The sequence below is a fragment of the Neopelma chrysocephalum genome, unplaced genomic scaffold (assembly GCF_003984885.1).
Source record: "Neopelma chrysocephalum unplaced genomic scaffold, ASM398488v2 Primary Assembly neopelma1_22, whole genome shotgun sequence".
NCBI classification, from domain to species: domain Eukaryota; kingdom Metazoa; phylum Chordata; class Aves; order Passeriformes; family Pipridae; genus Neopelma; species Neopelma chrysocephalum.
In genome coordinates, this window is record NW_020897689.1 from 13,776,134 (window position 1) to 13,798,146 (window position 22,013).

Consider the following 22,013-nt stretch of genomic DNA (forward strand, 5'->3'; position numbering starts at 1 on the left):
TCCTGTCTCCCCTATCTCCTCCCATGCAATAGTAGAAGAGTACTAGGCAAATTATATCACCCCACACATGCAAAACAGCACACACAGTATGTGTAACCCATGCAATACTTCCTTCATGATTTTATATCATGCAGATAGCATATCCCTCTCTCCCTCTGCCCCACCCTTCCATCCCTAAAATAAATGCCCTGTATTGGGCACATACGTAAGTGTAGGAGTTACGGATGTGGAGCGGGTAAAGATGTAGAGCAGCACTTGGCTCACAGGATTCAGTCTGAATGAAAGAATATGAAAACAGAAAAGACAAAAAGGAGATAATACAAAAGAGAGACTTGATTTAGAAGAAAAAAAAGACAAAACCAACTAACTAAAAAACCTAAGAAGAAAGTTGTAGGACAATCAGTAGTATCAAAAGAACAGTTCTTCAAGAGGAACCACTACCTCAGCCCTCAGCATCTACAAAAGCAATACCCTAGAGGTAGCAACTTCGAGAAAAATGCAGGCACATTGGGGTGCTCTCATTAGGAAACACTGCTTTAAAAAAAGAAAAAAAAAAAATCCTTCAATGCCAGAAATTGTCTTCTGATATTTCTAAGTTAGTTTAATATGTATTTTTTCATTCAGATTCAGTTTAACTGTAACTTTGAGTCTGATAAGAGTTTTTCCTTTCTTCTCAAGAACAGACTTAGTGCTCTAGCAGTCACAGGTAAACTCTTAAGGCAGAAATAACTTTCCCAATTTAAATGTATGCCATTTAGCCTAAAACCAGTGTGTACTCTTCTAACCCCACCAATATATAAATACTGCAGCTGAAGGCTCTTCAATGAGCTGCCACCATAAACTGTGTCACAAAAAGCATAACACAGCAGAAAGGATACAATCCTGGAGCAGGAGACAGAGCAGTCACTGCTAGCTGAGGGCTTCAGACACTCTTGTTATTTTAGCTTATCAGCAAGTGTTTTTGCAGTCATTTTACCTTAACTCACTGCTGAGTCTGATCTCACATAAGTCAGAATGACCGAAGCCAACAGAAACACACAGGTGTGTAAGATTAAGGGGGACTGCCAGTCTTTCTTAAATGACTGCCAAAACTCCTGGAGCTTCTCATTTTTAGTAGGAGAGACAAGTCTTAAGTCATGCTTAGAGGACTTATCACTCCAAATTTACTAACTCCAAAGTTAACCATGGTTTGTACCATATGCTAACTGGGAATAAGGGAAACTGCACCTTGGTACAATTTTTTTGGTATCGATACTTTTCCATTACATGTAACAGCTGTACAAGTTGCTGGGGAAAAATTAAATGTTTTAGTTCTTTGGTTGTGAAAATGGAACCAATAAAAGCAACTTGAATTCAACACAAAATCTCAACACGTTATCAGTCACTCATGTTCAAGTAAAACTGAAACCTGTGAAAGAATAACCTTGTTAAAGCACATGTTCTAGAAGTAAACCATCCTGCTAGGTTCTGTGCTATATAATTTTCAAATTCTAATAGGATAAAATAACATCAGGGCTTCTAAAAAAAAACCACCAAAAAAACAAAACAACAAAACCAACCCCACAAAAATACAGACATCTGTAACTGGCAACAAAAGGATTATGTGCGCACAAAGTTTGTGACAAAAAGCCAGCCACAGTGCGTGGAAACTTCAGTTTTGTTCTAGCTCCTCTTTGAAAGTACCAGATTCTTAACATAATGTACAGTGTAAGACTGACATGTGAGCCAGGACCAACCAGCAGGATCAGCAATCAATTGCATATGTGACGCCAGTAAGTCACAGCGCATTCCCCCTGCCCCTCACCCTCTAGAAAGCAGCCCTGGTGGCTCTTTGCCATAGTACCCCTAGATTCCTGGGCAGTTTCATACCTCTTCAATGCTTTCAGAAAATGAGAGGCTGTCAGAAGCTTCTGTTTTGTAAATCATCACCACTTAAAACAGTGTGCATTTTTGTTCTTCTTGGGCTAGGGTACAAATCCCCCCTCAGCTCCCTTAATGGGCAGTTTTTATGGCTAAGAGAAATTTATTCCCCGCTGTAATGGAGCTGATGCTGCTACAGAAGAGCACACTTTTTTTCACATATTGTCTCAAGCAACTAAGTTCTACAATGTTGCCAGTTGCAAAAAAACTTCAGATAGTTAATTCAAGCAAGTACTCTAGTTCGTGCACTCCTTGTGAACAGCAAGTTACTACATGCCAGTTTTTCCTTGGCATCCATGGAGTTCAATCCTACGGTTTTACTGTCATGCAACACAATTTTCAAACTTCAACTGAAACAATAAATGTCCTTTATAAATGCAAACTTCATATAATAAACAGTTAACAGTTGAAAGTATCTAAATTGAGTAACCTCTTAATAAATAGTTGAAAACAATTATATTGCATTGCTGATAATGTTCCTAAGTGTGTAGAAAAGAACTGTAAGTCAGCAACTAACATAAATCCATACTGATTGCCCTTGCCCGTAGATACCAACAAAAGGTTCCACACATTTTTTCAAATTTTATTTAATCTTAGAACCACTGCTGTGTTACACCTGTCAGGCTGAAGTTATTCACTTTGGATGTAAAGTTCTGACAATCGGAATGGGTAACATGAGGATCCCAGTTCTCCTGTTTTGTGCTGTGGTCAGTATTGGTCCAGTAAGACAAAGTTTTGCAGTCACTGCCCCCCACCCTCTTTTTTTTCCCCCCAATACACGAAGCATGGCCTAGCATTAGTGTCACTCTTTTATCTGCAATTATTTAGATAGGATGAGATGGAAACTCAGTCGTTTGCACAGTTGTAGGAAAAGTGACATGAACACTGTATTCTAACAAATAAATGCTTAAACACAGGATTTTGTTTTGTACTGTTGCAACCCTTTCACTTGAGGCAAAACCTGCCCTCCCCAGCCACCACCATAATAAGTACCAAAACATTTCTAGTTTTGATTTTCATCAAGATTTCCAAACTGGCAGATTTTATTTTCACACCCTCTTCACAATAGACAAGATGCTTACCATATATTTAGGATTACAAGTTGTCACTAAAAGAAAACTTTACACAACCACTATACATTTAGGTTGAAAAACTGTCCTTGCATGAAAAATATACTTAGAAATCAAGTGGTAAACAAGAAAAAAACATTGAGAAAAGATTAATGTTTTTATAATGTGCCATTTTAAATTTATCAACTCCTCCTCTACTTTTCATTCATACTCTGTTTTTACCTATAGTATTTGTTAAGGCAAACAGCTAATCCATTTCTGAAGAGGTGCTGTGGAAATTGTGGACAAACAGCAAACATTTGGCATTAAAATAGATAGCACGCATGTAGCCTCTAGTAATATACATTAAGCATCTCTCTTGGACTTCAGGATAATGATGGGGAGCATGAACATGCTAACAATGTCAAAAAGGCTTAAAATTTAGCATCCAAGCAATTTCTATTAATGCTTCTGTAGTTTTCAAGCTCTAAGTAGTATAGAATTTATGCAAATGCATTAAAGAATTCTAGCTTGGCAAGTACACCCAAGCAGGTTATTAAACTATATATACAGAAAGTGATAAATACAGAATTAAAAGAGTCCTTCCGCTTCTCTTCATAGCCTTGAAAATTGACAAAAAACTTGAGGACAGCTCTACAATATTAAACATTAGGTAACCGCAGGAGCTGGGAAACCTAACTACACAAACTGATTAAAATACTCAGATGACTTCGTAGTGTTTAATACAATTCAGTTCGTAGTCAAGGGCACAAGACAACATTTAACAAAAATAATCACATCAATTGACCTAGAAATCAAATGTAAATAGATATGAATACAATCTCCAAAATCTGTCTTTAAGTGAACATTAACCATTTATTCAAAGTTATACAAGAATTTGAAGGATAAAGTCTTCTGCAACAGGAAACCAACTTACAAGTTTCATGTCTCAGTTGAATTGAAGTGGAGGCGAGCGGGGCGGGGGGAGGGAAGGGTGAACAAACAAGTTAGTAGGCCCCATCCAGGCAGCTAGAAAGTAAAAACAGGCTCAACAGCAGCCTCCTCCAGCTTGTTGTCCTCCCTGATTGCCTGCAAGTGTTGCATTAGTAGCAGCATGTTGAGGGCCAATTTTTATGCCATTTGCCTGAAATAAAGTTGAATACACAGTGTAAATACTTTAAAAGACTAATATACTTTAAAAGCTGCTTTTTCTATTTAGAATATAGCAAGTTCTCCTAAGGCATACAATAAATATAGCAAAGTTTGTAATTTTTTAGTAACGCGTCCTTAGTGATTAAATATAATTTAAAAGAAGATGCCTTCCTTCCTTCCTTCTCATTTAAATATTATTTCCATGTTACACTCTGTAGCTTAAACTCCTAACAAAAAAACCTCACAAAGCAAGAATTGTATTTGAATACTACTTGGCATGAGGCTTTAAAAATACATAGCATTTGTTAAGAATGTATAACCTCTCCCCTCTTGCCAAAACCTCCACTAGTTTAATAGTTTAATATAAAACTTTTCCTCTCTAGACAGCATTTCTTTCTGTGTTGAATCAGCTGTAGAGGCTAAGGGCATACGAGTGTTCTGTGTCATCAATAATTTCTGTGATCCCAAAAGACATGGCTACTTGCCAAGAACCCACACACAGCGTAGCTCTTTCATTCATCAAAATCACACTTATATCTTAACCCTCACTCCCTCAAGTGGATTTTACCTAAAAATACAGCACTTTGAGAAAAGTAATACAGTAGCTTCAGAAATTAAGCTCTTAAGGAAACTCTGCGTCACAGCAAATCTCAGATTTATAGTGCTTGGCAGTTGTTCTGCAGCAGTGGTAGCCTTCGGGTTTCTGGCACTTGCTCAGTATTGACAGCAGCTGATGTGGTTTCTTTTCGCTCTTTGACTCCTCTTTAATAAAAAGCATGCCCTATGGCTCATTGGTTTTGCCCCCTCTGGGCTGATAGCAACTTCTTGAGGAATCAAGGAGCCAGACTTGGCATAAAGCCAAATAAGTAGCACGGACTGTTGGCTTTTGACAGCATATTGCAATCAAAGCTCCATAAGGCACAGTAAAGCAGTCAGCTACTATATGAGACTCGACAGATACAGCGAGCATGCTTGTTCAGAAACTCTGATTGCTCTCCAATTCATATTGCACTACCAACCGCATTGTCTTCAGGAAAAACAAGAAAGAAAATTTTAAACTTTTCATCAGTGAACGGAGTTTAAGAAATGTTTCACCAAAACACCACATACACACACACTTTCCAGTCAGAATTAGTGTCTCTGAAGGATTATTATTCAAGTCTTATTTAGCTACAAGTTTCCTAATGCAGTACTTTGCATACTACTGAAGTTTCTCATTTTTTCCTCTCTGAAGTCATCAGCAATATTTTTAATAGTCTAAGTTTTCTCATGTTGACATATATTAAGCAGAAAGAGGTGACGCTATTTAATTGAGTCTTGCCCATTCCCTCACCACTCTAAGCAATTCTGCAAGGACTGTAATGTTTAAGAGAAGCCTCAGATTGACAGTCCCGGACACCCCCACTCACAGAACAGAAACAGAACACAGTGGTGGTGCAGACTTACATGTGTGGTTTCCCTGAGCACCTCAGCAATGATATTGAGGGACATGCAAGCTAAAATACCAACTTGGACATCAGGAAAGACCAACCACATTGTCAAATTTAAACTTTATGTGGTGTGACTTTTTATGTGAATGTTAACAGAGAGCTTATATGATTTTAACATTTCTATACAACACTAATATGTCTATTTACCACCACTGAATTTGAATCTGCTTTTTCTATGGCCAAGAACCTCTCTCCGAACTGCTCAAGATTTTCCACAGCACAATAATTTCAAAATTCAAGAGAGACATTATAAGTCTTTCTAAGCTCTTGCATTACAAAAGTGCTCCCTCCTCCACGTCTCTACCCCCACCCAAAACAAGCAAAGGGACAGGCCTCAATAATTTGTAATTTCAGTAATGTGCATAGGCAAAATGGCTAATCTTTTATTCCCTACAGTATTCAGCCACCTAAACCAGGAACATTTTAAAAGTCTTTTATGTAACTCTCAAAGCAATCCCTCCCCTACACTGGACAGCTCATGGAGTGCATCTGGCATATCAACATGGTCCCCCATTTACATAGTGGAAAATTATCTTTGAAAACAGATGACACCATATGGAGAAGTGGATGAAAGTGGATTTTCTTCTCTTTTGGGGATTTATATTATTTTGCGATGCTTCATGGATGGATAGGGTCACTTATTTTAATCCATTTTTATCACAATGGCAGACAATTCTACATCCAAATGGAACAGACAAATCTTTTACTGTCCAGCCGTCTAGGGAAGGTGAATTTTGTACCTTTAAAAAGGAAACAGAGTGTTCAAAGTACTAAAAGTTACCTCATTATTAATGTCAAAAACTCCTTCCTGGATTTTCTCGTAGATCTCCTTTGCAGTGTTAATAAATGCCTAAAACAGAGGAAAAAAGACCACAAACACAATGAATGAGATATCCTTTGGTGTAAGACGCACTAATTGGAATTCAATCTCATGTGCAGTTGTTTCAGCAAGACTCTCCTTCCTGACCTCTGCAGGAACAGGTATGACAACAGCATCCTACAACCTACCCTGAAGCAGCAATGGATCACCCGCTGTTTACAAAAACAGTGGCACTTTCATAACATCTGTATTCTACAATCTGTTGTCCAGTAATTACAGGGAAAAAGTGGTTTTTAAGATATATAAATTACTTCTAAATTATTTATTTCTGACCCTTATGGATAGATTGTGTGGCAGATGGTTTCCCCTACCCTTAATATCTTTGTAATAGGCCACTCTAGATTAGAGTGCTTAGCAACATAAAACCACAGGGTACTTACCATGATGATGTAAGGATGCTGTCTGCTGGATGAAACCTTATGCTATCATTTAATATTCACCTAATTTTAAGAATGTATTCTCTTTAATTAATCTTGCACACAATAGGCAACAGACATCTTAATAAAAGAAAGGAGATGCCCTAAGTTTTATAACAATTTCTATATAAAGATCTATTGTTTTAATTCAGAGAAAATACTTTGACACTCAAGACTGAAAAGGTGACTGATATAAATGTTTTTGGTTAAAGTTTACAATCAGTGATTCCACTCTTCATCTCTCCTTTAGCTTTATAGGTCAAGTAATGCCTAAAATAATGTATCATTTAGGAGGTAATTAACAGCACCTAGTAATTACAATAAACATACAGTTCTTTTTGTTTTAAAATACCAACACCATGCAATCATACAGGACATGCTACTTTCTGCAGAAGCCTATTATAGCAAATACAGATCTAATTCAAATATAAAAAAGTAAACAGGGTTCATGGAGAGGAACAAATCATACTTTTCCTCATTTCTACACTGGAAGCATTTGACTGCTGAACTTGCCACCAGAGCTTTGTTTCCTAATTAACAGGACTGATATGTTTTCACCTTTAAAGGCCTTACAGCTCCCCAGAGTAATCAATCTACTGCAGCTCAATTACTGCACCAAGCACACACCACAGTCAGTGAAGGAGACTTGAACGACTAGAGCAGGAGCGGAAAGATATGAATATGCATAAACTCTAAGTGGGTGATCGAATCATCACAGAGGGTCATGAGAATTTGCAGCAAAATAATGAGAAGAATTAATCATTGCAGATTCACAAGGCACTTAGGAAGTGAGTTCGTTTTTCAAACACATGTTAAGAGTTGAGGAGAAAAATTGGCTTTCGGCCAACTATGAATTGATTCGAATTCCTCAGAAACTGAAGTTTTACACATAAGAAAAAAATTCAAACTTATCTTTGTTTCTGATAACACACTAATTATTGTAATGGCCTCATACATGGGCCTACTGAAAGGTATAAGTCAAAAACTTTGGAAATTCACACAGCTGGAATCTACAAGGATACTTGCTTGCTTCTACTTCAGTGGGACATGAAACAGAACTTGAAGTCTTAAAAATGCATTATGATAACTTCATGTAAGCAAGCACTTAACAATTGGCACTTCTAGTAATTCTAGAACATGCTGGCTAAGTACGCCTAGGCTCTTAGAATTTATGTCATGAGAATTACATTACATCTACAAAAATTACTTTAGAGCAACAAAACTAGGATTTTAACAGACTAGAAACTCCAAACTAACACAATTGATTACAAATTATCTCCTGGATGCTACATTCAAGAACAGATCACTGTAGGAATGCAAGATGCACTGGAAAACAGCATTGCACAAACACGAACATCCCCCCCGTTATTACACGTGTAATGTACAAAGCAATAGAGCACTGAGTTCAGTACAGTCTATTTTAATATTAAACATATTGTCTAAGAAACTGTTGACCTGAAAAATCCAATTATTATTTTAATCTCAGTTCTATCATTTAAGTTCTCTTGGAAAGACATATCTGACAGTCACATTCCTAGTGATTCTGGTGCACCACACATTAGTGTTAAAACAGCACGTACTGTTATTCCACATGGCAAAATGCCAGGCTGCACTGGGTCACAGAAATAATTCCTATTTGAAAACAATGGTTTGACAAGAATATAGCACATAATGAGTCTACCTGATGTTCTCTTCTTGGTATGGATTCTGAAAAATTGCTACTAATCAGCCATGAAAAGAGACTTGAATCCCTTGAGACTTCCATTTGTTTCTTGCATCCATGTATTTTAAGTTCACTTACACTTCAAAGTGTAAGCAGACTCAAAATAACCACCTGAGAACATCACTGAAAACAGCAGTCTACTTGCTCTAAGAATATCATATCAGATTTTGGCATTGCATGCTAGTGCCCCAATTAGCAAGGACAAGAAGGTGAACTTGGTGTAATTGTCTTCTTCTAAAAATCTCTTTTAATACTGCATGTTCTAACTCTTATCTGGAACATGCAGTATACTACAAACTCTTAATTATTTATGGGCAGTTTATCCTATTTGCAGATTAACTGAGCCCTAGATGCAGAAATACAGAGCTGTTTCCCCTCAAATCCAGTTTGGATTTATTAGACCATGTGTAGGGGACTGCAAGACCACAGTTGTAGCACTTCACACACCAACTTGGATCCAGGTGCAGTTTAGCCATTTCCAGACAACACAAGACCTCAACCAGTAAGCCCACATGGACTCAGCTGGCTGCCTAGCAAGCCTACTGCAGTTGCACCGTACATTCCCGTAACGTTGCTGCTACTAAAACACTATACAAAGACACTTGAACCCTTCCATCCCACATCAGCTCAGGTTGAGTTTTATTTTCACCACTCCAGGAGAGATAGTACCAGACTCAGCCTGGATTTATACAAAGTCACCTGAAAGATGGCAAGACTCTAGTACATACTATCTCTATTACTCAGAAAAGAAGTGAGAGACTTTTGCAAAAACAGTATATTAGATTTCCAAACATAAAAATTCTTGACTACATTTCAGGAAAATTCAAGAAAACAATGTAACTTCAGGAAAATGTCTACATTTAATGTTTAACTCTTGGTTTTAATCTTTCTAAATCACAACTAACTGATCCTTTTATGCATGAGACTACTGAATATATCTGTACCACAGCATTAAAAAAAAAAAAGGTTGTATGCAAGTTATTCAGTGATTTGTTTTAATGTAATGTGGTTTTCAATTGTGTGCTCATTAAAACTAGGTTCTCAAATAATAGTAATACCCCGTTGAGGAAAATTGTGTTGCTGTACAAGTGGGAAAGTGAGTCTTGCAAGACATGATCTGCCTGTTGTGTCACGCCTGCACCTACTGCAAAGCTAACAAAAGAGGCTTTTGAGTCACAATATACCAGTATAATATCACTTCAGATTATTTGTATAAGGAGTTTCCTAGATTATATTGCAACATGAGAATCAAGAAGTCTCACAGTGCTCACCTCAAAAAACCCCCGAACAACCCAAAACACAAAACTCCAACTACCAAACAGTACAGATGCTGCACTTAAGGTAAATTAATCCTAAAAACACTGAATGTAGAATTATATCAACTTCAACATTCATGTAATCACACAAGTGAACAAGGTAATGTAGGTTTACTCCCCTAAGACAAAACCAGGAAGAATGAATTCTATAACTCGTAAAAACCATGCGAGAAATAAGGGAATAAGTTCCTGATACCTCTGTCTTATGGAAGCTGTATGCAGGAGTAATAATAAGCTAAAGTATCAGAATCCAACTTATAGAACAGCTACAGTTAGTTTTTACTTGCAGATGTCAATAATGTCACTTCTCTTCCTTAGAAAGTTAATGCTATGACAAGAATTTGAGGACTTAGATACAAGCTGAGCATAACAGGAAAAACTTGTCAATGAATCACTGATACTTTTCAAAACTCAGACTTTACAAGTTCATCTTTGCCTAAAATCAGATGCGATCAGCTTCAGCATGGCCAGCTCGTGGAACATGCTGCCCTCTGGTGGCAATGTTAAAACTAAATTTAATGCTTGGCAATAAAAATTGGGCAATCATTAATTCTGGATTCTTTCTTAAAATTAAATGAGGAATGTTTAAAGATTAAATACCTCACAGATTCTAAAGCATGACCCTCACCTCTGTGGTCAGCCAAGACCAGGAATTTCCTCCTCCTCTCCAACTTCGCATCTTATCTTCTAGCAATATGATATGATACAGTTAGATTACTCTAGTATTTAAGAATGCATTTGGAAACAGTAACAAACATGGACTACAAATGGATTTACCCCTACATTTACCACCACAGTGTGTAAGTGGTGCTGGATGGCTACTAAATACAGTGAGATTCCAAAGCTCTGAGCAGCTGTTTTATGCACACATAGTAAAGCAATACTTTTTACAGTTACAGGATCTTTCAGAAAGAAGCCTAGTACACTAAAAGGGCTGCAGAGGGGTTAATTATCAAGCAGTAGTAAGGTGCTGTATAATGAACCCCAACACATTTGTAGCCTTGTATTTTCAGTATAGGTGCAAAAGTACAAAACAGAACCTGACAGCAACTTCTTTATATGTCTGCACTGATGCACAATTTCCTGATAAACTTACTGGGAAGATGTACATTATTGGAGCTCAAATTATCTTGAAAAGTCCTGTAGCTGCTGTTGAAGAGTTACAAAGGATAAAATATCCGAGGAAAAAAAAAGATGAAACCCTCAGAAGTAAGAATCCATCTCTCCAGAAACCTACAGGTCAGGCAGGCAGTATCATACACTTCATGCTCTTCTATAAAGCCTGAGACTCTCAATTAACCGAGACCTTTTATTCCCATCATATCACAAGATGCCCAGAAGTCCCAAGAACCATGGCAGAGCTACTGTTCCTTACTGTGTAGTTGGGGCACAAGAAGCTAAAAGCTGTCAATCTTCACTGGAGACAGGTGTCCTGCCCCTTTTCCCTCCCACAGCTGAACCGACATGAGCTCCAACCCCATTTTCTCATGGGAGAAACTAGCTGAAGTTTCACACAGCTGAAACGTCACAGAACTTTGATTTCCAGGAACCTGAAGGAATACTGGTTCTCATACAAGTTAAGATATACGTAACTGTTAGGTTTTGGTTTGCTTGGTTGTTTTTTTTAAAGACTCATGACCTAGAAATCCTGCTTCTTTTGCAAGTTCTAGTCAGATTACATCTTGTGTATTACTCTACCTCACTAAGAAAAGTATTAACATCCTAGGACTTTCAAGTTTTATTAATTAAATCCCTATTGTACTATACTACCAGGTCAAACAACTGTTTGTTTACCAGCAATTAGTTATGTTCAGGGAGGGTGTGGAAGGGAAATAAAACACATTCCTAAAAATTAGTTCAAATTTAGATGCTGCTAAGAATCTCATCTTTCCATGAAATTTTCATTTTTTCCCTTCAGAATATCATAAAAGGCCATCTTCCTTCCCTTATCTGTGCCCAAGCAGTGCCACTGTTGAGGCTACAGGGGCTTTGAATATTCATTACCCATTTAAGCGAAAGTATGAAAGAAGCTGCTCGAAGAGGAAACTAAGTTACAGCTGAAACAGAACCACTGAATGACCATCCAGCTCCATGTAGCACAAGTGCTCCATTGCTCAGTCAAAACAATTAGTCTATTAAGATTTAATCCTAAACAATGAAACCATTATTGCATTCTCTTTATGTGCAGGCAACTTGGAATAACACAAACAATGCTCTTAAAAGTTTGGCATAGGGATATATAATCCCCTCCATATGGGAAACAACTTAGTAAAACTGACTCCCACACCAGGATTCAGTGATACTGGTACAACTCAAGTGAGATCAGCTTCTGAAGAGTGATAGTGTCTGGCACTGCTTTGACCAGCATTCAGAAAACTTTCTGGCTTAAGGTTGGATGCATAATTAATAATTATCAATTATTAATTAATCATCATTAATAGTAATAATAATATTATTGATTAATATAATTAAGTATTAAATATGGAATGAAAGAATCATGCACAAAGTGCAAATGAAAGAATAATGCTTCCCAAATACAGTTAGGTATCCCTACTTCTTGATAATCAGTGCACATACATGGATCCAAACCACTGATATGCCAGGGACAAAAAGATAAGCACTGTGTGCTGTAAGAGACTGCATGATCACCCTGAGTTCTTGCAGGTGATTCTACTCTGCCTCTACAAGTGTTAAGACACTGCCCAAGCAGAAAGCACTCAGCAAGCTCTGAACTGCAGGTCGCAGATAAGACCACAATTAACAGCCATATATTACTCTTGAACTATCAATGAAGAAATGAATGTGCTAAAATTGTTAATGTCTCTTGCAAATGAGAGAAAAAAAATCTTGTGTGTTTTGTGTGGATTTAATGCAAGGTCAGAAAGCAATGGATGTTATGATTAAAACAAGTGCAAACCTGCCTATGGTTGGGACTTCAGACTTACACATATACAAGTATAAGTCCCCCAACTGGCATCACAGTGTTTTCTCAGGCAAAAAAGTAAATAGGCAAGACTGAAGTCTGCAAACAGTACATCAGAGTGCACATCACCCATCCACAATTCAACAAAGTAGAGCAAATATGATAACCAAGATTCTACTGGGAGAAAGCCCTCAGCCATGCTCGGAGTGTACATTACTGAAACTCCAATACAGCTTAGAAATCACTAAGAAGAAAAAAAGCCAAAGAACAAAAGAATCACTTATGTTTTGATAGTTGGCTACCCTGACAGCTTTAGACAGAGGCTAAAAGGAAATCAACAACAAACCCCTGTTTAAATAAATATGATACTGCTGAAGAGACTAGCATTAACTGTCCTTGCTCTGCAGTCGAATTATAACCCTGTGCCTAACCTTCCCCCAAAATCCTTCTATCCTCTTGATGATGCAGAAATTCTTTTTGCCTGATACCATTCCACATCAAACATGATGATTTAACTCTGTAGCCACAGTGAATTCTTAGAAGTCTCCAAAGTAACTATGAAGGAAGAGCCTACACCTACTTGTACTCCCTACCATCAATTACCTGTTGTGCAAACAAGGTAGAAACTTCCCCAGCAGCCTTGCACAAGATAAAGAACCAATGGGAAGTTTTTCACTGCTAAACATTTCTATCCAAGTTATAGTTTATGAGACAATCCTGAAGAACACTATGAACATTTTAAACTGTCTTAAGATCCAAGCACCAAACAGGTCAATGCACTACTACAGCTACAGATTTGCTAAGGTATTCCACAGTGTTGGAAATCAGGATTAAACAAAGGAGACAGCTTAAAAAACATTAATGACAGAAGCCGATTTGTTCATATAAAGAAACTGCTAAAGATTAGGATTTTGCTCCTGTAGCTGTAACAATTCTAAATCATGCCACCTATTTTAGTGTTGACTGAGAACACCATTTAAGGAATGCACTTGACTGTCACTGAAAAGGAGTGTATCCTAAAGCTTTTCCATCAGAATTAGAAAGTTAGCACACACACAAATCACTCACTCATATCATCAGGAGAGAATTCTATTTGAACTTGTCTGATAAAGAACTTTATGCTCATTTGCCTCCTGATAATCAGAGCTGCATTAGGTACTGGACAATTCATTCACTAGGACATATTTTTTGACACAAAGAGAGGTGATAATGTTAGATTCAGGTAGTAACAAACTAGATTGAATTCTGTTAAAGCAATGTGTAACTTACTCTAACTTTAAAAAAAACTCCCTAGAATATTTCAAAAGTAAAAGGCTTTACCTCTAAAAATACCTCATTGGTTGCACAACATTTTGCATTTAGGACAATTCTGGAGAAGAATAACGCAGATCAGGTAGTGTAAGAAGCTGAACTATGTCATGCTATTATATAAAAGGTCACTGTGGATGTACGAACTGAGTATGGGCTTTAAAGACATGTGAAGCAATCTTTCTGCTTTACATAGCACTAACATCTCAGCTGGAGCTCTCTGTTCACCACTGTACTGCGTCTGGCTAGAATGCAGTTAGTTTCCTTTACAGCCTGTATGGTGCTGCGTTTTGGATTTATGACGAAAACAGTATTGATAACTCACTGATGTTTTAGCTAATGCTGAGTGTCAAGGTTTTGTGTTTCTTACTCTGCCCTCCTCCTGCCAGTGATCAGGGTTAGGGTAGGCAAAATCATAAGGGACACAACACAGCCATGACATGGCCTAAAGGTTATTTCTCATAATCTGACATCACACTCAAGAATAAAAACTAAAGAGTAGTCAAAGTCACTCTTGCTCACAGTTGGGAGTGACTGCCTTTCTGTAACTCTTCCCCCATGTCTTTCCTTCATTTCTTAAACTCTGTATCTCAGCCCTTGAATTTTTCTTGCTTTGGTTCTTCTGGTGTTTTCCCCATCCTGCTGGACAGAGGGACCAAGTGAGCAACTCGGTGGGCATTCAGTTGCTGGCTGAGAGCAGCCCACCATAACCCCCCTTCAAGAAAGGCATGCAGTACATCAAGGTGAGATATGCAAGAACTCACATGTGTCCAGAAATATGAACTATAAGCCAAACTTGAAAAGACTTAAATTCTTTAAAGAAGTAAAAACTGAAAAACTTATTCAAATACATAGCAGACTACAGCAACCAAGACAATGACCTCTTCAGCAGCTCTGTAGAGGACAGAAAAAAAAAAGCTGTGTGTGAATTGAAGCAAAGAAGATTCCTACCAGGTAGTGGAAAGATGACAACAACACAAATACCAAAGCACTGCAATAGATTGCTCTGAAGAGCTTGTAAAATATTAGAGGCTTTAAAACAGGTTAGAGTTACATTTGCCAAGAATACCAATAGTTTGGCTTGCTTTGGACTAGCATATCTATTCTAGTCTTAGATTTCAGGGCAGACAGAAATTAGCCATTTCTCTGATGAAATACTTATAAAAACCCCACAAGTACATTAATAAGTCTCAACAATATAATTAGTGCTGTGCAATCAGGTACAACATAGACATTGCCTTTCTCGTAATATAAATTAAAAAGTAGTTAAGGAATCAATGCTCTAGAGAAATAGTATCTGTACAAAGTGTAATTCAAAGCAACTGTTTTAGTAAAATGCCAGTGTTCAGCAAAGTTACCTCCTCTACATTGGAAGCAGTTTTGGCAGATGTCTCCATAAAGATAAGTCCATGCTCTCGTGCAAATGCTTCACCCTCTTCTTTCTTGACTTCTCGTCTAGATTCTAAATCACTAAGAGGGAAAAAAAAAAGTTATTACAGGGTCCAACATGTCCATGTAAATATTATTCTTCACTGGCATACTTATAAGCCTTATAAGCCAAGAGCCCCCTCCAGAACTTAGGTAGATATGGATATCTATTCAAGCCCTTACATAAGGTAGAATTATTGTAAGCCTTGCACTTACAGTATGCAGAATAGCCACAGGCATCACGCTTGAGCTATCAATCCTAGCTGACATAAATCTTATCAAAGACTTCATGAAATAGCTTTCAATAGGATGAGCGTATACTTATCCAGGTATTCCTTGAATACTAGCTTTAGACATTATCATTTTAGGTACATATTACTCTCTTCTAGTATAATGTTATCTACCAATCCAATACTGTAGAGCTGAGCTGATAAGGGAGCTTTATAAATTATTTCTTAATATTAAAAATAATTTTAAAAATAAAATTCATTTTTTCTACTCAGTAGCAAAACTTCATACAGTCCATTTCTGTTTTGATAAAAAGATCTTAAAGCAAAAATAAGTTCTTTTAAACTACATTAGCTGTTCTCTCCCAATAAGCTAGCATTTAGGTTTTGAAAGTCCAGGCCTGACTGTCTAATAGCAAAAGAAATTGAAGTGACTATTAGACAATTTCTTGCTTCCTGCTTTCCAAGCAATTGAGTTGAAAGTTAAATATTACACAAAAGACTAGAAAAAAAAACCCTCTTGGACTGTACAACTGAAGACAAAACCGTTTCTATAAGTCATATAGACAAGCATGTTACTCTCACTTTTTAAAGCTTCTTTAGGAATAGACAGTTTGTCCTTCTTTGTAGATATATTACATCTTAAGCAACAATGGTACACACACAAATAATAAACACAAAATATATTTTTCAGTAAAGCCTCATCTAAGTTGTGCATGTAAAAAAATCTCCTCAGATACACATTTTTAAACTAAACAGCATGCAAACAGATATGTTTAATTTGCAGTCAGAATACAAATAAAAAGTATTATACTGGGCTTCAGTGTTTGCCAGCCTTGTAATTATACACATATTAAAAATAAATAATACTCACTGTGGTATCTATTTTGCAGCAAAGCAGGTTTTTTGTTATTTTTAACAACTAAATGCTAGCTCAGATGAGTTATAGAGTCAATACAATTCAGCAGATCATTTAAACATTAAAAAATTAGTTTGAAGATAAGGATACAAGAAATGTCTTCTCAAAACAGTTTTGAAATTGATGTTCATTATATTTAAGCACTCCCAGTATTAGCTATCTGACATTCTCTTTTTGAACCTAAGCAATGTCTTTATTTGCTAAGATCATGCTACCCTCAAGAATACCTTTCTTAAAACCTTGATTCACTTCTGTCATGGAGATAACACTGAACATGAACAACTTTTTACTTGAAATAGTGCAGCTGTATCAAAAACTGCAGTGACAGCCCAATCAAAATTCACTACCGATACCTAAACATATTCTTAAAGAGCTTTAACTGCTTCTACTAACCACAGTTGTCTTCCTCTCTCCATTCGAATAATTCGAAGCATTTGGTCTTACTAGATCAATATAGCTATGCTTTGTTCTGGAAAGAAGATTAAGTACAGTATTTGTCATGTTTTAACACTAGTATTTGTCATGTTTTCAACAAACAGCCATTATATTTCAAATTAAATTCTCAACACTCTTAAAATCCAGCCATAAGTCAGTACTACAAACTTATGTCAAATGCACTTCTGGGAGTCATAAGAACAGTATGTATTCCTTCAAAAATATTATGCTAGTATACATGTTCTTCCTTCCATCCATCTCTAGTAGTTTGCCCTACCATAAGAACTTTCAGGATAACGCAAGGAAATTGAAGGAGTTTTCTTCCTGTCCTCCTTGAAAAAAAATCTCCTTTAAAAAGCTTCTTAAAGAACTTTAATTCATGTGGCACCTTGATCTGTAACTCAATTTACAGTATAAATTTTAAGAATATTTATTGCTTGAATAAAACCTGGTTTAACTGGGAATTCCTGAGCTAACTGCAAGTAGCATATTATAATGTAAAACCGTGGTATAGTCTGCATCAGCAGAATGTAAGACATGAAAATTTAGTTTAACAGCTAAGAATAATCAGGAATAGTTAGAGATGTCAATTAAGTATGCAAACTTATGTAACACTTATCTCAAGTAAACAGTGCACTTTAACATTTCTCTCAGTGCCATATTTTTATTCACAAATGTATAAACACAGTTGCTCAGGGACATCGCAGGCTTACCAAAGCTTCATTTGATAGAACATTTTTATATTGTTTTGTGAAGATTATGCTTATTATATTCCTCAATGAAAAAGGAAGTTGTCAGTCATCTTCCAGATTAGGTATAAAAAAAGTTGACAAACTTCACAATTACTTAATGCTTAACATGTGTTTGAGGAGGAGGTAGCGGCAGGGGGTAGACATAGGGGGAAAATAAAAGGAAGAAGAGAGAGAAGAAGAAGAAAGTACAGAGTTGAACAGGCCTGAGTAGCAAAACCAGACTCACTCTATCACAAGGCTGTTTCTCAGCAGCATCTAAGAAACGATCTAGCTGTTAATTAAATTTTAAGGGGCAAGCATACACACCATTATTTCAACTCCTATCTACCTTCAAAAATTGCTGAGGCATGGAGACAAGTTCAGGTCAATTAGGTAAAGGTCCATAACTAATGGATTATTAAATTCTGAGGTGATGCTTTTGATATTTTGAAAAAATCCTGCATCCAGCAGAAGAATCTAGACATGATGCTACGATTCACTGCATCGAAAACTAGAAAAATTACAGATGAACTTAATGTATTCACTAATGTGTTTTTATAAAGACCTTCACTACAGATCAAAGTCTCAGCATCATAAGGAACCATTTTATAATTTTGGACAGTGTAGCTGATGAGAAGACCAAGTAAATAATTGTTTACAAATTATGTAACACTTCTGAAACTTTTAGTTGTATTTTCATCACCCAGTGAATTCACTAGAAAATGGTGAAAAAGCATTCTCTGCCTCCAACCCTGGAAAAAAAGGTACAGAATATGGAACAGGCTAATTCAGAAGCATCTCGTATAATCATTGAGGTACATACTTTCTACATTTGAGAGAAGTTTCTGAAGTGAAATCTGTGGTATGGGCTTCTGAGTATTTTTAAACGACATTTTCTCTGCTGTGATTCTGAACCAAAAACTAAAGCACTTTAGAACATCTCAAATTAGGAATCTTATTCTCTTTATAAGGGAGAGATATAGGTCCTTCTAATTGGTGATTCCAGATGTAAAAAAACATAATGAGAAAGTAATTCACACAGTCCATGACTTCATGCACTCACAGTCAATCCTTTAGAAATAAAATTATTTCTAATAAAGATACTCAGAACATAAGGTAGTTGATCCATGTGCTGCACATTGTATTAGTCTAATTAGAATAGGAGAGATTTTAGATTAACCACAGAACTATGCCCAGTGACTGAAAGGAATTTAAAGGCAACATTTTTCCTACAAATAAGAAAAAAACAAAAACTGAAATACAGAGTCATAAATCTTTCCCTCTTACAAAATAATAGCTGATAAAACTTTACCTTTTGTTTCCAATAAGCATTATAACCATGTTGGAATTGGAATGCTGACGAGCATCTTCTAACCAAGTTGTCAAGTGGTTGAAAGTGTCCCTCCTAATATAGAAGAGAAGGAAAATTAAAAACAGTATTTCAAGAAATCTTTTGCCTCTCTTTGTCAGCTTCTTTACTTGAGTAATCAAATCATTTATTAGTACACATGCTCCAGGGATAAAAGCTAGTAATCCCTTTGTGAGAGGTAGAATACTTGAACGAAAACTTTGTAAACAAGGAGCATTAATGAACTCTGCCTAAAAAGTAATTGAAAACATGTTTACTACAAAGAGTAAAGAGGATTCTTATAGCTGTAAGAATCTATAATTTTATATAAATATAAAATCTGCTGAACAGAATTTTAAAAGTCCCCAACAGCTTCAACAATTCAAACAACAGTACAAATACTCATATAGTAATGCTTTTTCTACTGAAGGCAGAAAATGATTGATAGTTTTCTGAGTTTATAAACTGAATAATAACTTTGGCAGTAAAGTCTTTTTTTTAAGTGAGATATACTAATGTGGCATGTTACAGTTTTTACAGAATGTATACACTAAAAATTAAATCTCATACTTGTAGAGTGATTTTAAGATATTAATCATCAGAATAAACCCATTTATTTACAAATCAAAGATTCATTTATTGGAAATCCAGTGGAAAGAATATGTTACTTCCTGATATTTAAACATAAACTGGAACAAAAAGAAAAACATTTAGGAAATCTCTAGTAAAAGTCATTGCTCAATGCAGCAGTAAGAGCCAGGATCCACAAAAGGAGGCATGCAACTTCTGAAAATGTTCAGGCTCCAAAATCCTCTTAAGCCAGCCACAGTACTCACAATTTTACAGATTACAAGCTGCATATAAAGACTTTATTCAATATATCAGGAAAATCTTTGTAACTTCTGAACAGCTACTAAAAAAATTAACACATTAAGACCTGTATTTTCCAAACCTCATAAACACAGCAACAGTAGAGGTTTCTTGGTATCTTTTGAAACAAAACTTCTATGTTTTACTATTTCACTCCTTTGCAGAATGGCACATCAGTAAAATAATTTGTTATAATTAAAGAAAAATTAATGCTCACGAAAATAAAAACATTAGAAAGGAATTCATGAAATATTTTTAGGTCTTTCTCAATAAAGATAATCCAGAGGTTGATGGTCAAATAGTAAAAAAATATTTTGTTTCATTCTTCCTGAGCCTTTATGTATACTTTTTCTTAACTACTATACAGAGAAAATTGTCAGTATATACATTACACAGGCTATTTCCTGATTTTGAGCACTTGAGGAAAGTTGACACAATGTTAGACTACAAATATCTATACAAAAAGCCAAACTAAATGAGACATTTTAGCACTGCTATATATCATAGGACAATTCTACAAAGACATATCATTGTAATCCAGGTGGTATTCTCACCTTGTAATGTCATACACTAGTAAAGCCCCTGCTGCCCCTCTGTAGTATGATCTTGTAATGGAACGGAAGGACTCTTGCCCTGCCTGTAGAAAACAAGGTGTCATTATTTCATATCTCATATTTATTTTTTGGTCCTGAACACCACAAACTTAGCATTACAGGATCATAGAATTTTACTTTTCAGAAGACAGGGACAAGTAGGAATATGGAGGGGAAATCAGAGAGGGGACAACTGGGGACAAAGTCTACAACAGTAGTAAGAGAAGGCACACAAGCAGAAGACACAGACTATAGCACAGTGTTGTTTAAAAAAAAAAAAAAAAAATCGGAACAAGACCTCTAAACCTTTTTTGGCAATCCCTGACAACCCAATTTACTGAATGGCTTCACAATACATGAATCATTATTAGAGCACAGAATGGACTCCTAGCAACTAAGCTCTGAAGACAAATTTGAAAGGAAGCAAATAACCCAGAGCTTCACATTTGAATTCAATAACCCGCTCCCTGGGGCAGCTGTTGACACTAGAATAAATAAAGTCCATTGTAAATAAATGATGAATGACATCTTTACGCCCACCATCTGCTGGTGTAAAGGTTGTTGGAAGGCCAAGGATGCAGATTTTATCCGTTATATCATAAACTGCAGCCAGTTTTCAACAGTCTTCAGATGGAATTCTTTCATAATCATTTTATTAAGAAAAAACAGAAAATAGTCATGAATTCAATTTTACACAATTCTGCTCCACAGTTAATCAATTTCCTCTGTACTTGATAAATAATGCTTGTCAAAGCAGCTACAGGACACAAGAGTCATCTTCATAGGCACTGTGAAAAACTTTAGATTCCACGTAAATTAGATAGTTCTCATAGAAAAGTATCCTGTAAAATTCTCGGCACTTAAAAGAACATGCTCAAAAGAACAGTCCTGAAAAATAAATATTCATAGTTTCAGATCTTGAGCTCTTCATGCTCATGTTTTTCAGAAGAGCTATCTAGCACCTGACACTTGTTAGAAGAAATATTTACTTCTAATATTTAATAATAACAGATGTTTTAGAATAATTCAAAGACAACACAGAACATGTTTAAGAAATACTAATATTAATGCTGAAAAAACCCCTATGTGCAGTAAGCTAGTTATCTGCAAAACTATACGAAACTGCTCTGATTTAAAACCATGAAAAGTAAGAATGAAATACTTATCAAATAAAAGCTACCCTTCAGCTCTGCCTACAAAATTAGTGCATGGATAACTTTTTCTTCTCATAGTTACCGTACTTTTCTTAATATTAATTCAAGAATTCTTGAATTCAAGGAGAACT

The 22,013-nt window shown here is 36.2% G+C and overlaps 1 protein-coding gene across 2 annotated transcripts in view; it reads right to left on the reverse strand.

Annotated features, from left to right (window-relative positions):
- Window positions 1–2,927: 2,927 nt before the first annotated feature.
- The window catches only part of RAB2A (RAB2A, member RAS oncogene family), a 41,605-nt gene continuing 22,519 nt past the window's right edge, over window positions 2,928–22,013 (reverse strand). For both annotated transcript variants that reach the window (XM_027707253.1, XM_027707305.1), the window contains exons 4-8: window positions 20,690–20,772; window positions 19,230–19,322; window positions 15,536–15,647; window positions 6,393–6,461; window positions 2,928–4,113 (exon numbers count right to left, since the gene is read on the reverse strand). In XM_027707253.1, the coding sequence (XP_027563054.1) occupies window positions 4,018–4,113; window positions 6,393–6,461; window positions 15,536–15,647; window positions 19,230–19,322; window positions 20,690–20,772 (453 nt within the window). In that variant the 3' untranslated portion in view covers window positions 2,928–4,017. The remainder of the gene's footprint in view (window positions 4,114–6,392; window positions 6,462–15,535; window positions 15,648–19,229; window positions 19,323–20,689; window positions 20,773–22,013) is intronic.